Source organism: Necator americanus, chromosome II, assembly GCF_031761385.1.
Source record: "Necator americanus strain Aroian chromosome II, whole genome shotgun sequence".
Classification (NCBI taxonomy): domain Eukaryota; kingdom Metazoa; phylum Nematoda; class Chromadorea; order Rhabditida; family Ancylostomatidae; genus Necator; species Necator americanus.
The window spans coordinates 41086628-41102736 of NC_087372.1; the positions used below are offsets into that span (position 1 = coordinate 41086628).

The 16109-nt window shown below is 37.7% G+C and overlaps 2 protein-coding genes across 4 annotated transcripts; one reads left to right on the forward strand and one right to left on the reverse strand.

The window, feature by feature from the left end:
• Positions 1-518: 518 nt before the first annotated feature.
• RB195_020965 (uncharacterized protein) lies at positions 519-9385 on the forward strand (the record flags this gene model as incomplete). Of its 2 annotated transcripts, XM_064189541.1 has the most annotated exons (13): positions 519-560; positions 1928-1953; positions 2055-2089; positions 2118-2146; positions 2717-2809; positions 4706-4816; positions 4889-5014; positions 6226-6356; positions 6433-6522; positions 6584-6702; positions 8784-8962; positions 9029-9095; positions 9315-9385. In XM_064189541.1, 13 exons carry the CDS (start codon positions 519-521, stop codon positions 9383-9385), a joined length of 1119 nt encoding a protein of 372 aa, XP_064045421.1. The 2 variants fall into 2 exon arrangements, with proteins under 2 accessions (XP_064045421.1, XP_064045422.1); XM_064189540.1 differs by lacking the exons at positions 519-560; positions 1928-1953 and having other exon boundaries at positions 2081-2146.
• A 6-nt stretch (positions 9386-9391) lies between these two features.
• On the reverse strand, positions 9392-11945 carry RB195_020966 (uncharacterized protein; the record flags this gene model as incomplete). 2 transcript variants are annotated; one of them, XM_064189542.1, is made up of 6 exons in its annotated part: positions 9392-9444; positions 9528-9664; positions 10444-10520; positions 10789-10934; positions 10997-11209; positions 11807-11945. In XM_064189542.1, the coding sequence occupies 6 exons, from the start codon at positions 11943-11945 to the stop codon at positions 9392-9394; spliced, it is 765 nt and encodes a 254-aa protein (XP_064045423.1). The 2 variants fall into 2 exon arrangements, with proteins under 2 accessions (XP_064045423.1, XP_064045424.1); XM_064189543.1 differs by lacking the exons at positions 10444-10520; positions 10789-10934 and having other exon boundaries at positions 9528-9585; positions 9636-9664; positions 11807-11936.
• Between the last annotated feature and the right edge of the window lie 4164 nt (positions 11946-16109).

Genomic DNA, 16109 nt, shown 5'->3' on the forward strand with positions numbered 1-16109 from the left:
TTTAATACTTTTAGTGCAGTGTATTACATATGTTGTGAAGATGTAGCAAGATGTAAGATGTAGCAAATTCTGTTGGTGTATTTGACAAAAAACTTGTATTACCTACTACATCTTAGCACTGCAGTTACAAAATTGGAATTTATAGATTTTCAGTTCTCGAATTACCCACAACTAGTCTCTCTCCATCCAAAAATCGGGTTGGTAGGTCTCTTGACCTACCGTCCCGATTTTTTGGGCTCATGATCCCATCTCTTTTTTGCCGCTTGACTTTTCTCGCAATATGAAAGGACTACTGTGCTATTAACGACGGCAGATCCAAATATCTCTGGATTGCTCCGGACATCTAACATCAAAAACGTGACGGCGTGAGATGTTATCGCAAAATCACTTGAGTGTTACACAGTGTAAAGTAATGCATAGAGCATTTTTCTTGTACAACGTACCATAAAATCATTAGATCATCCAAAGAATTTTGAAATCCAAGAAGTTTTGAAACCCGAGAAATCAAACGTCCAAGTATGCGAAAATCCGAGGTTGGAAAACTGGAAAATTCGAAAATGGTGAATATTCATTGGTTTTTAGAGCAAAGATAACATTAGAACTTTCGAATGCATCGAGGGCAGGTCCACATATGTAAATATATAAATAAGTAAGTAAATAAATATACCAAACTTTACAATAATCTAAGTATATATGTAGGTCTGTCGTCCGATAAATAACGCGGTTTTTCAACCGCACGGAAGTATTATTCATCAACTTTTCAATTCCATTTCATTTCAGTTTTTCCGAAATATGGTCGCTCAAGGAAGGAAATTCTAGAAAAATAAAACTGGATTTCGAAAGTCTATCAGAAAGATGTAAGAGGATCGTTAAAAATGAAGATGAATATATTTTAGTTTTAATAAGGTTTTTTTTTTGTTTTAATTTTGAATAATGAGGGAATTATGTATAGAAAATTGCATTATATACGGGAATGACCCTGTACAACAGATGTACATTGTTGATGTAAATACGTACGAAATATTGACATATTCGATAATAAAAAGTAAGTAAGTAAATAGAAAAATATTGTTGTTGTTATGATTATTATCGTATTGTTTATCGTCTTCGAAGATTTTTTGCGGAAGTTTTTCCTCTGAAAATCCATTTAGAAAGATTATGTTTGGTCGTATTTACATCTCATGAATATTCTCCTAGTGTAATCATCCATGTGACCGTTTTTTGTAGCGACTATATTACTGTATTATTTGACGTATAGTACAATTGTACTTCTAGTTAGAACACAATGTCGGACATAAATTTTCGCGATATGCAAATATCAGCGGGCGGGGCGGTCGGCGCGTTTCTCCTCGTTATTCATAGGCGGCTGCAATAGGATGGATGAGTCAAGGTTCATGCTCATCCTGATTTTGTACGATTCCTCGTTTCGCCCGAGGTTTCCTTCATTCGTTTTCATTGGTTCGAAAATCAACATACGTACATATGTGTTGCGAATAATTTCAAAGTTGCACACTCCTCAAAGTTCCCAAACTACTTACTTACGTCTGTCGTGCCTATACACATCTGCCTATACGCTTCTTTAGAAGTCTCTAAAGCTATCTAAAAAAAATTTAAAAAATCCCTCTTTACTGCTACGATCTTTGCCTGTTAGCTATCCCATCGGTTCCGGTACGGTACTCCGGAATTTAACTGTTGACATTTGTTCTGTATAGGCGATATAGAACCAATGAGAAATTCTTCTTTAAAATTCGCAAACCTATTGTTTTCCCACTGCAGCTCTCAATTTCGCTCTATTTTTTACGATTCGTTCCTGAACTTGCTACAGACATCCTGAACAAGATAGCTATCGCTTTTAGATTCTCGGATAAAAGTGCGGAGCTTTTTCTCTCTGCATGAGTTCACTTGCAGTTCAAGTTTTTTACTGAAGCAAACAATTGAAGTCACCTTAATAAGGTATGCATCTACATATATACACAGATAGTACCTTCTTGTGTGGTTTATAGTTCTTATCGGCCGTGATTCATCTCGTATAGGCGTGAAATCATGAATTGCAGTCATTGTGTGCTCTTTTTTCGTCACCATGGAAAACGTTCGTGTGGAAGTTTGCACTGACAAAGCTGTCTACGTACCTGGTCAGTCAATAAAGGTGAGCGGATTTGATAAGATCCGTCACTCCATACGAGGAAAATATTGACTCTTCGCATTCTAAGGGAACAATATCAAATAGAAAACACACGTTTTTTTACGACATCTTAAATTTCGACGTAGAATTGCGATTTTTTCTTCAAAAATTTAATTTGAAGTTACTTAAATTCACTTCAAGGAATAAATGATATGTCGAATTTTGATTTTTTTTTGTTGATGCATCACAAACTTTACAGTTTCATTTCTTTCGTTCATTCAAGGTGACGATGTCATTCTACACATTTTTCTTTATTCTTACTGTACTGTAAAATATTTTCCTTAGGTGCGCCATCCCTTTCGTAAGGGTTGGATTTAATTTAGAAACCTCACTTTGGAACAATTTTTCTATTACTAGAAATTTTCTAAATATTTTCTTCTTCAAAAAGGCAGCAAATGCAACTACATATATGGAAACAAAAAAAAAAACTAATTCAGGCGACATCTTTGAAGTACATATTGACAATCAAAAATGCGCACTAAACTCAATTTACACTTAAAATTGATCTATTTATGTATAAAACATATTATTTAGGGGTCTGTGTTTATTATCACTCCGAGGCCAGTTGCAATCGATAGCGTTCGAGCGCGGTTATATGGAGATATTACAGTTCAGTTTACTAATAAGGTATGGAAGGAAAGTTTTTTTTTCCAATATTTTGACTTAACTGAACTATAGCAACTCTTATATTATCCGATAGTTCCAGTATTTGAAGATATAATCTTTTTTGGATCCTTATACAATCAAAGTCGAAATTTTTCTACTGGACGGCTACGATGTGCGTTCAATCAGTTCAGATGCAGAAAGATAAGAAAGCGTTTATCATAAAAAGAATAAGAAATGTGGCCTTCCTTTGCGCGGCAGTCGCGTCGCGGTCACGCGGTTGAAGTCACTCGGCACCGACTATGGACATGTGGACTCAGCGTCATCATTAGTTTATTTGTCTGTCCTATCATTGGTACAGTTATTTTCGCCCGACGAGCTAGACTGAGAAGTATTTAGCAACAAATTATTCATTTTGTCAGAAATGTATCAAAAATAGCATCAAAATATTGTCAAAAATGAAAGTGGATCTTCCGACAGCGTCATTTTTTTCTAGTTTCTTTGAAATAATGTGAACTGTTTTTTCGGCAAACTTATAATCATTTTTGAAGACATAGATAATGACAATGAGGATTAAAATAATTAAATAATTTTCAAAAAATCTGATGTGGGGTAAAGCTTATTTTATGGGTAAAAGATCATCCAGGATTACCTCAACTTTTTTTGCGCTTTAGATGTTAGGACTCGAGAATACTTGTGGAAATTTTCTTTACTACATAGTTCCTTGTGTTTCAGTGTATCTCGATCGTTTTGATATATCTCCTGTTCTCTTCAGAACCGGCTCCGGTTTTTCACAACGTCTTCAGGAATGTTTATACACAAATAATTTATACTCTTTAACCGCTGCACGGTACTACGAAAAATTTTAAAACGCCTGTTATCGATCACTTGAGTATAAGATTCATGGATTCTCTCTCAGGACTGCAATATACTGTCAAACTATAGCATTGTACATTCAAAACGTTGTTATCTTAGCTGGTTGAAGGTTCGTACCTGGCACCCCTTATTAGCAATCATGTGTAGGTGCTTCGGTAACCAGCAGAAGCGGCTACAGATAAACTTCCTCGTGACCGTTGGTCTATCAGCCGAGCTATCAGTAGAGGGCGGTGTCCACTTTTTTTTTACTACAAATCACAAACCTAACCGTCTCGAACAAAGAACAAACAAGAAATCGTGCTAAACATTGCAAAATTTCGCAACGAAATCGTTTAATCTTCCCCGCGGAAGGTCGGACAGGAGAAAAAGAGTGGTTTAGAAAAATCAGTGCGCAAAATTCAAAAATGCATTATTTATGGCAGCAGGAGAAAAAGAGTGCTCTGAGAAGAATCAGCTGACGAAGAAATGTACCACCTAACAGATGGTAGAAAAAATAAAAACAGAAAGAAAACCAGGAGCTGAGAAGAACAAAAAGTAGGCCTTAAATGAAATATTAATTAATTTACGGGGATCCAATGGGAATCTGTGTCAGATTTGCGCCTAAATTATGAAGTAGTATACAATCTTCTGTTTTTATTTGACAATACACTTGTTAAAGCTAGAACTAGAAAAATAATAAAATTGGAACTATATATGTGTGGCAAAAAAGTTAATTTATTTTATATTGATAATAATTCTCGTTATAGCTATGTTGCTTAAATGGACAAAATCGTAATAAAATCGCTCGCAGTTGCCCAGGAAAGCCATCGTTGCTCTGACATTCCGAAGTTCTACGGAAGTCTGTACAGAGAACAGGATACGATTCCTTTTACTAGAAAATCCATTTAAATAGCCCCTTGCGTGCTTACCTAATTTATTTGCACAAGAAAACTTACTATTAGAGCAACAAAGGAGAAAACTATGCATTTAGTCAATTATTAATTATTTTCTGTCAATTATGCTCAGTAATTTTTAGTTTTGATGTCAAAATGCAATCCAATTTAGGATTTTTATGCATTTGCCAATCATCGGGTATTTGTAAATGAAGAGAAGGAATTATGGCATTACAGTACCCTTCAGGAAATGCTCGACATGACCACAATGGATATGAATGCCGTAAGTGCAACGTAAATTTTCTACTGTAGAAATAAATGCTAAAATTTGTGTCTTACCCATGCTCTCTTACAGAATCATCAGAAAGTAAGTTTTCTGACTGGAAAATCACAATTCCGATTTTCGTTCCGTCTACCGTATGACGCTGCGACTTCGTTCAGCTGTTCCGGAAGTCCCGTACAAGTGAAGTATCTCATTTCGGTGAGAATCAAGGATTATTTATGCACCTTCGTTTATTAGAGTGAGGAAAAGAGCAAACAAAAATGTTCGCTCTTCAAAACTTTTTTAATCGACAGAAGTTTCCGCTCAAAATTCGCATATTGTGGAAAAATATGGTAAAATTGGCTGTTACATGAAATACCTTGAGGGAACAACGGAGGAAGAGAGGGGGAAGAAGGGTTGGGGGACTGGTAGCTCAAACGATTCAAAGGTACAAATTTGCTTCGTAGCCGAAGTATATCAACAGCATAGTGAAAGGCTCAGCAGGTTTTGTTTTTTTTATAATAATAACAGTTTCACAGTTAATATTTTTCTCTCTCCTACACAGGAACAAAGTGCATTTATACAAGAACACTTCTTTAGGAAAAAGGATGTTAGAAACAGGAACATGTGTTTCAAGCTATCGGGGAGCTCAGGACCTTTTCGTATCTGCCCGCGGAGAGACAAGTTGACCTCTCCTCACCTCATCTGGGGGCTCATGACAGTTTGGTAACAATAGCAAATCCTGCGACAGATCGGAAAGCGCTTACTGCACACTGTACATGACGATGCTACAGCAAATCCACCTTCCGCGGATCAAAAATTAGCAAATGATGTTCTAGAATTGGAATTCTGAGATTTTCTTTAGGTGAAATACTTCACAACTCGATTTCGGACTAAATTTTCGAGAATTGAGATCACCTGCTGACGAATCAGACTTTTTTCGATCATATCCAGACCTTTAGATACACCTAGTCAGTATCAGGATCACTTCATTCCACTTTGAAATTTGCCTCAATGCTTAATGCTGACTAAACTGAGGAACTGAACCTTAAGACCTTCAGCGCACAACGAGAAAGGATACTGGCCTCTTAGGAAATTCTACAGATTGTTGTAAGGGTTCTGTTGACTTGTTTTTGACTCCTTTTATCCTCATCAGGCAAATGAACGAAGTCTTACTACACTTGCTCATAAACGTGACCTAATTCTACTTCTAGTACACAATCCGCGTATGTTGTGGAAATTACCTCGAGGTGTCCCCGAAAGGCAACAGATTCACACATGCAACAGTGACCTCTCCCCACCCATTATTGACCTAAGATATCCCCCATGCGGGTGCACTTCTGTATCTCTTGTTCCATTGCCCTGTTTCAGTTTTCCTTATGCTAAATTTTCCACTGTTCTGGTTTCTACAAAGATTTACATGCTTGCAGGTGACGTTGAACGTCAGAGACGAAATGGTCTTTCAACATGAACATCCGCTCAGTATAGTATCGCCTCAGACGGTCTCCAGACCGATAGGAAGTCAAAAAGTCGTCCATTCACGATGTTTCCCTTTGCCTAAGTCAGTTCAATATGATTTTCGATCGGGTCCAGTCTTGATGCAAAAACATTCGCTCACCAAATGCAACCTATTACAGAGATCGTAGCCTATACATTGAGTGCGCTCTGGATCAGACCATGTTTTCGCCTACAGGCCGACTGGAAGCCACAGTAACTATCTCGAATAAGTATATTTTTTTAACCTAAGGTCGAGAATACGATTGTTTTCTCAACTTTTATTCTCCTCAGGTGGAAACAGTCGATAAAATACGTTCACATGAATATTGTGCGTAAAATCGAAGTGATAGGAACGTTAGAAACCGACCGTACTATAGGCGAGACCAATACAGTATTCATGGACACAACAGGTTTGACCTTTTGGTGTTGTTATTGTTGTTGTTTTGATGGAATATGAACTCGATTCTCACCTTTACATAAATGGAAATGATAACCAAATATGTAGAATAGTAGAGATGCGAGAACTTCTGAAGTTCCCTTAGATTTTCTAATCGTTTGGCTGAATATATATTGAAATTTAGACGACCACTGAAAATATCGGAAACTTTTCATTTTTTCTATAGATAGCTTTTTAAGTAGGACTTAACGTTTAGCTGAGTTGTATGGGTGTCAATGGCATCATCACTCCTAACTTTGATTTCTGTGCGACTGCAACGGAGACGAAAAAACGTCAAAATAATTTTTATTTTGATTTATATTGTTTTAGAGGCAAATTTGAATGACAATTCCATGGAAAGTGCTTAAATAAATAGGAATCAGTGAAGATAGACATAGAAGAACCAGCCTAGGCTATTAATGAATCAAAACTGCATTCAAATCTCAGAAAAGTTGGTTGTTGGCTTTGTCGCCAAGCCTCTTGAATAACGCGCCAGTCCGATTTTTAAACCTCACAATTTTTTCGGAACTTAGAAGTGTTGTTGCTGCCGCATGATATAGGCTGAAGGAGTAGCTCCAAGGAAAACGGACTTTCTTTTTCTGGGTACTCTCTTCATCAGATGATTTGGAACATCTTTTTTCACCAATTTAAACTCAACTGTAAGTTAAACACTTGTACCTCGTATAGTGAGCGCTGAACATATTCAACCGGATGAGCGCGATGGAAATGCCGCAGCGCACCCTCTTTCTCTACTCGAAACACATCCTCTGCCGTTTGCTTTTCTTCAGCCGAAAATGCGTGAACTCATTCGAGGCTGACTGACTTTGATTTCTATTATTATTATCAGGTATTATTGTTGGAGAATTTAGTTCGAAAATTGACAACGAATTCAAAAAAGAAAATCTGTATGTTACTTGAATAACACAAGTACGATCGATACATAAATAAACATTCAAGAAGTGAAGTGAAAAAGATGTTAAAAGGAAGAGAAACCCGAGGGAGATTTGTGTTCGGAATGGTTTTATGAGACTCTCCCTTACTCTGACTGATGTTTTTTTAAAATTTACTTCCCTTTTCTTTTGCCTGCTACGACAATGTTTCCTCCTCAAAGTAGTTTATGGCTACGAAATAGTTGAGTAACAGAACTAGAACTGACTGCGAATGCAGTTTTTTTTCTACGGGTCGCTGGTTTCAGAACCTCTACCCATATGTGTATGAATGAACGAACAGTTCAAAGATTAGTTGGAATGTTGATATGTTCTTAGGAGGGTTAGTCATTACGTAGGTTGATGAAGGAATTTAAATTGCCCTGCGAAATTGGATTTTAGTTTATTGGTAAGAGATTACACCATAAAAACACCTTACTTTTCGCATAATTCTATCGTTCACAAAAAATGGAATAGATGAATTAGAGAATTTAGAACGAGAATAATTAGAAGAAAAAAGTATGAGTTTTTTGGAATCAAATCAGTTCCTAAACTCTACCCGTCAGCGTTAGTGAACATCGAAAATTTTGTAGAAGGTAACGGACAGTGACAATTTAATTGTATATTTAAGTACATTACACATCTAACCCCAAAAGAATTCTTCAGAAAGTACTAAACGCATCAAAGGCGGCTTTAGAGGGCAGTACTTGACAAAAGACGTTAGGACATTTCTTTAAAGAATTATACGAGCACATCATAATTTGTATATGTAGAATTTTGCAAGCATTATCAATTCTGTTAAATGTTGCTGATAAATTTAATTCATGTCAACTCAGTGAGCAAGTTTGCAGCATTTTAGCTCCACAATATGCTCATTTGATATGCATATCACAATTTTATGCGACTCGATTGAATTTATGAGGTCAAACGTAAGAAGATCCAAGATTACTTTGTCAATTATTGAGAAAATGAGGAATTTTTTTTTCATAGACTTCGAGATGTGAGGATTTGATAATATGATATGGTGAGAGCAACTCACTTAGATCACCTTACCTTAATCAATTTTATGTGATGTAGCACCTTTTTCCTCCATTTTTATCCAGCAAGGAGCAAGCAGTGGTCGTTCCAGGTGTTGGCTTACCCTCAACAAAGCGCAAAATATGCCCCGGAGAAACGTTCACATTCCGGCCGTCTTTCAACGTGCCAGCGCTCCCACCGAATATGGAGGTGCCAGGGCTGATGCGAACCGCTTATCTGCTGAAAATTTCCGTCGGACGAGCACATAACTACGTGATTGCGTCCCTTAGCGTGAGACACTTTTCTTGTACCGTACAACACGGTCAACTACTGGAGTAATCAAAGTGGTCATTTCAGGTTCCGATCACTATCGTAACAGACATTATTGACATCGTGGAACCGGTAGTTCCTGCCTCATGTGAAGGTGAAGTATACGTGCTCAATTTACACATACTTTATAAAGACAACAGAAGAAATAGATAAAGTCGTAGAAATTGGTTGGGTACAGGGAAGGTAGAAGAAATATTTTCCGGAAAATACTTCTACAAAAATAGGGAACCCGAAACTGTGGAACTTCTAACAAATAAATGAATAACTAACTGCATCTGATTATTATGAATATGAATAACTGCGCTGATTGCAGATGTGTTGATCGATTTGAATCCGTCGTCAACGTGGGTGGCCAACAAGGCTCCGATTGATCTTCTCGCATAGCAATCACTACGTTGTCGAGATAGTCGATGTAACATATGATTTGATGATTTGTATATACACTGGAATGTACTAAATAGATAATTCTTACTAGTTTTTGTATCATCTGAATAGTTTCTGCTTTTCGAGAGCACGAAAAAAATACCATAAATTGAGAAGTGAGATTCCAAGGAGAGTATCCTAGAGCATCCTATGATGGGAGCCTGTGTTGATATCAGTGCGGTTGCTCTGAGGATGATGCATTCGCCAGAACGGGATGTTCGACGATCTCGATAATTTGAACTGAAATTAAGATTTTTGTTTAAAATTCTTTTCAACAAACAAACACAATTCAGTTTAACAAGCAAAATAACAGTTTTTAAAATAACAATCGCACAAGTGGAAAGCATATGAAGATATTTGTACCGGTAGACAGAAATCAGATGCTTTCCTTTCGTATTTTCTTGAAAGAATCTTTATTCTCCGTCTTCTCCTCACTGGGAACTATCCGAAATGGAAAATCTTGCTCAAATTTCTGGCAGCATACATTTCAACGCTGTTTGTAAGGCAAGCTGTATGAAAAATGACGAGTTCAAGTTCGAGAAATATATTTTTCGAATTTAATTTATAGAATAGATCTATAGAATCTACATATTTTTCTTCATTCTACACCAAGTCTAGAAAGGTTCACCATGTTGCAATAAAGACATAAAAATGTCTTCGGCTGATAGTCTGTCCTTTTCTGGATACATTTCCAGTAGTTTCACACCTCACTGGCTCTCAGTTTTTGTTCATTCGGTACAGTTGCCATCAGTTTTAGTATTCTCATAATTGGATAAAGGATAAAGTGTCTGGCGTTAATCAATCCGCTTAGGATGCACCCCCACGTTCACATCAATTCAGAATCGTTTGAGGTTCACGATCGTCGCGTCAAAAACACCACGTCAGATTCGTGGTATGCTGCGTTTAATTTTCACCTAAGGCTTTCATACATGTCTAGTCTATACAGTGACTTGCGTGGGGCTAGCCGATGGGTCAAGTCAGGGATGAAAGGCTTGGTGAGCACTAGGACGGATTCGAACCTCCGAACGATCGTGTAGACAGCAGAACGTCTATCCGACTGCGCTACATCCGCCCTTTTCAAAACGGGTTCCAAAACCTCAACAGTTTCATACTTGAGAAGGAAATATTGCGAAGTGTTAATGCTATTTAAAGAATTGAGGGGAAATTTCTAGTTTTGGATCGTTCGGAGAGGAATAGAATTGATTAGTGAACCTCTATTAGGGCTTCAGTAGGTTCAACTACTTAATGCACCCAAAAAATGAGTCAAATTAATTAAAGAAATATTTGTTGGGCGGGTGTAGTGTAGCGGTTAGGGGTTCCGCTTCCTGCATCGATCGGATGTTCGAATCCGCCTTAGTGCTCACCAAGCTTTTCATCCCTGCGGAGTCGATAAATTGGCACCAGACTTGTCTGGGAGGATAAAACACTGACTTGGACAGCAAGTCAATATATATAGGCCAGTTACACATTCGCAAACGATTCTGAATTGAAGTGAACGTGGGGGCGCATCCTAAGCGGATTGGTTAACACCAGGAACTTTATATTTTATCTGTCAATTCTCAAATAACCTACCGTGCTCACGCTTCTCTGCTATCGTTGACTCTGACTCCTTTTTTGATTCCTCTTTGGAATCCTCATCGACATCCTCAGATTTTTCGTCCTTCTCCAGATTTTCAACTTTCATATGCGTCCTCACTGCTCCTCTCAAGATTGTATTCCCCCACAGTGCCATTACCGTACCTGACTCGACGTCCTCGATCTTTCCATCAATCATACGACGACCATCTAAATGGCTAGCATAAGAAAGATGCCTCCATATTTAAGTGATAGCAGAAGCTAATACTATTTTTCTGAGTCTGGATGGGCTATACACCAGGTACATGGCCTATTAATCATCGTTACTCCGTGAAATATCCTACAGCAGCTTTTTTTCTTGGAAAATTGGAAAGGCGGTGGGAAAATGGTGGCCTGAATGAGCGAACATGAGCGAGTCTAGGAAGGTACCACATATACTCAGAGGGATAAGTAGGCTGTAGCAGATAACTTTTCTTTATTGTATTTGAAGGAGAGATGGAGCAATTTTGAAGTCAGTAGAGGTGAATGCAACAGATAACTTCTAAGATAAATCCTTAGGAGGCTTCTTTCTCTTTGTTGGTTATGCAAGATAAGGCTAGCCGTTGTCGTTTCGTTTGTTGTTAGCCAAAAGAAGAAAAAAAAAATCAAAAAAAAAAAGATTTAAAGATAAACCTAGGTTTGCTCATAGTGAGTAACGATCTGAGGTATCTGAAGGAGAGGACTTAATCAAGTATTGTCCTTGTCCTTTTTCTAATTTCTTTATTTTCTTAAAAAGCTACTTTCAAAATTTTTTGGGAAATCAATGACCTTTTGTGTATGTGATACACTTCCTTGGTTTCGCCTCAGTAAACGTTTTCAAATCCCGATCGCTCATTCCATTCCTTCGATTTTCATTAGTGGCATAGAACTCGACAGCGTCGCTAGCAGAATTCATCATTCCAAGCATCTTTACGGCTGGAAAAAACAGATATTTGATAAATGTACAGACTAGAATCGAGTACAGACGAGATAGGCGGCGGAATGTTGATATATTTCCTATTTATTACAATGTCTACATTTAACGGGACGTTTGACACATGCAGAGAAATGACGGGACGGAACATCAGATAAAAATTCAAGTTTTTAATGCGTATAGAGAGGGAGATTGTCGAACGTTTGACTGTGCGCCTAGCAGAAAAGACATTGTTAGACGTGCAAGTGTACACGACCTAGTTGTGGCCGTTAGGATTAATGTTCGTGGATCATCAGCAAGATTTCCAAAAATGAGCGAAGCTCCTTCCTGCAGAGGATTATGACGGTGCATTCCATGGAAAGCAGGGATTCAGGAAGAGATGTCAGGGCTAGATAACAGTTTTTCTAGCACAAAAATTTAAAAAAATTAAGCTAGGCTAGAAAACTCGGTTATTAAGAATAGGATCGGCAATATTAGTCCCAATATTGCAAAATAAATGAATGTGAAGTGGAATAATGAACAAATACGAAGTAGTGATAAAGTAAAGTAGCAGGTGAAATAAGGTTCTTCTTTTTTTCCAAAGCATTTCAATGTAATGAAGTTTAGCCGATAAGGAAGTGGTATCAGTCAGACAAAAGGCTGGACCACACTGGAGAGAAATGGCGTGAACAGATGAAACGAGTTTCCGAGTTAATGTCATTCTAGAAGCTATACATCTCAATCTGACGTAGTGAGATCACCTCGCACAGAGATCAGCTTAGCCCTGAATCGTTCTACGTCGATGTGACTCTTCCAGAATGGGTCGCGATGGGTCTGAGTCAGGTTTTTATTGCGATGCGACTGTTTCTGCCACCTTTGCTCACTGATGCAGGGCAGTTTGCCGATTTCAGACCTATACGTCGAAAAACACTTGAGACAGCAAAATTGACTACCATTTGTTATATATTACAATAAATATGTGACGCATTAACCACAGTGGTCGTCACGAGAAAAACTGGTTCTTCTTTCCTCTTCGTTCCTGTTTTTCTCTTAACATAACAAAAAGTTCCATTCTAAAGAAATTTAATAAATAATCAGACATATTAGTGATGTAGTAGATTTCAAGGACCCCTTGGACAAATTCGTTACTCTCAAAACATCGCTTCAAAACGAACGTGCCGTTGGCGAACAACATTTGCTGAATATCTTCAACCAGAAGACCGTGATGAACCAATTTTTGAAACAGGGTAAGATTGAGAAGGCTCGTTAAGTGAAGGAAAGCGTGTGCTACAATATACTATACCCTTCGCAGTCACACGGTGGAACCCATCCGGTTGAACCGCGGCGCTGAATCCCCTACGTCCTCTCTTCATGCGATCCAAAACTTCAACCGCGGAACTTTTACAGATCCACCATGATAGTTCTTTCTAGATCATCTTCAATGCGAAAATAAGAAGGCTAACATCAAAGTGGATCTGGGAAAGTCCTGAAAATAAGCAAAAAATACCATTTATTAACAGCTATGCTACTTTACTTCTAAAAATATCTGATTTCTTCTCATTTTTTCTACAAGGGTTCTCTTTCCACTTCCTCTTTTGTGAACAGTGCATGACAGTGTTTCCAAAATGGAGTGAGAAATCTTCGAACTTGGTTACTATAAACACTACAGTAACCAGGGGCTTTACGAAGGATATTAGGGAGTCTAAAAAAACCGAAATAATCAAAGTTTGAGGAGAATCTTGTAGAAAACTGGGGAAAATTATCCGAACAAATCTTTTTCAAGCAAGGAATTGTTCATTGAACATGTTTGGCCAAAGTGCCGGAGCGGACATCAAAAACAATATGAGAAAATCCTAAACTATTTTTTTAAAAAAGAATATGGGTCAAATTCAAAGATTTCACGTATGCTTTCGGAACTTAAGAGAGAAATTTTTATCATGTTGAAGTCTGCTGAAAATCATATATGGGGATTATTTGAATAATCTTGATTTTTCTCAGTTATTTAAAAAATGTTCATTCGCTTATTTGTGAATTTTGTAGAGGAAAGTATTTTCATTATATATTTACTGTTCTATTATTTATGTATATGTATTGGAATGGTTCTCGTATGACATTCACGCTCTGGAGGTGAAATGAGGAATGCAGCTGAGGTTAACGTTGTAGATCCACATAATAGCATCTAATACATAAAACCATACTTCAAAGTAAACATGGGACGTTCACAGAATTTTTCGTGCAAGTAGTTTCTTGGGAATACTTTTCTAGACAGTACCTTACAATATGAACCGAAAGAGAATAAATGATCCGTTTTGAAAATTTCCGTGCAGATTTTCCACAGCTAGGAACGTATGCCTTTTTATTAGCCTTCAATGGAGCACTTTTGTCAATTTCCGAAAAGGATGGAAATATCAAAACCACGATGTATGATATGGAGTGCCAAAATGTTCTAAATAACCTTCTGACTACGAATATAATAAACATTTCGGCTAATTTTGAGAAGTTAGCACAAATCCCATGGACACCTCTTCCTTCCACGGAGATATATCCGCGAAATATGCCAAAAAAAGGGATTACGGAGGTGTGAAAATAATTAACGAAGGTTTGAGGAAATTCGTCTATTTTCAGGCTATAAATTTGTCAAAACTAAATTCTGGAAGTATATTTGAAATGAGCAGCTCATTTGTTTTCGGATGGTGATATTTTCAAAATTTAATTTTGCCCAATCCGAACAACTTCAGTGGTTTCTGAACTGATTAACCGTTCGAAGATGGGGATTCAGGACAGAAGTAGCGGTGCAATCTACGTTCCGGAGAAATCCCAATCTCGAAAATCTTCTCGTGCCGTGACTTCTGAAGATAATAGGAGAAATAATTTTTGATCATTAGTGCATAAATCTCTGGTCATTTTGCAAAGCTGTTTTTCCGTAAATGCCTCATTCAGTGGGATGGTTCGGTGGAAATTCGCCAATCTCCACGTCATTGGCGTACGGTGATTTGATAGCAGCAGCTAGCGACTGCGTGTCGACCTTGAACGCGCCTACAGCGTAGTTATAATAACGTTCTGATCGAAAAATCTAGTACAAGCTCGTCGCGCGATTCATCATTTCTCTTGTAGAGAGAATATGATGCATCACACTGATATCCTTGCGCCAAACATAAATCCAAGAAGAAAATATTAAGCAGTAAGCCACTTAGTAGTTTTATCCGGCGAATGTTTGATAACGTTTTGAAGAGAGTTCTCAAGAAAATCAATGTATTATTGCACAACTTGATCACTAGTAACATTAATGATAATATAATTGATGACTGCGCATAGAACAAGAAGAATGGCGGAAAAAAGAAGATTTAAGTGATGGTAGGATAATTATGGTGGAGCTACAGTACTTCTTAAAGGTTTGCGATTTCAACGCCATGTAAGAACCTAGCTGGCTTATTCATTAACATTTACATTGTCTCCAGTCTACCTCCTTACCATACACTGAACAAAAATTCAGATAATGACACTAGAAATTCTTTCTATTCCAAAAAGTCGTTATTCTTCTCTAGCCTAACCCCTCTCCAATGATAGCTTTACATAGCTCCATAGGAGTTGATGGGTTTGGTGACGCTTGATCGAAGCACCACGTAATGGCAGAGGTTGCAGAAATTTTCGCAGATAGAAGAAAATATTCCTGAAATCGAATACACATTGAAATGTTCCTCAGAAAAAAAAATTTCTAGAAATAGATGAGTCCCTAAAAAGATGTCGTGGTCGGATATGGATCAACGAACCTAGTAGAGTGGAATTAGACCCATGCTTAAGGATGAAAATAGGAGTTTAGGGAGATGAGAGAGGAGAAATTCTGGCATGTATATACAGTCGAGTGTTACATTAAACTTTTAGTGCTACTCAAGTGACTCATGAGACCCGCGCGTTGTGAAACTGGCTTGCACATTTCGAGAAAAAAAATCCAAAGATTATCTTCTATGACTAATCCACAAAACAGTTGAAGAAGAAAGAGCTAGAAGGACCAGTGAGAAGAACCACGAATAACTGATATGATCACATTCTTAAAGGCTTCGCACCGTGCCTAATCGGCAATACTAATCCGTCGCGACGGAGGCGACCGGTGGGTGAGCGAGCGTCGTCGAAATCAGAGGTGTTTGACGTAGGACATTTTATAGACGTTTTGCAGTTTGT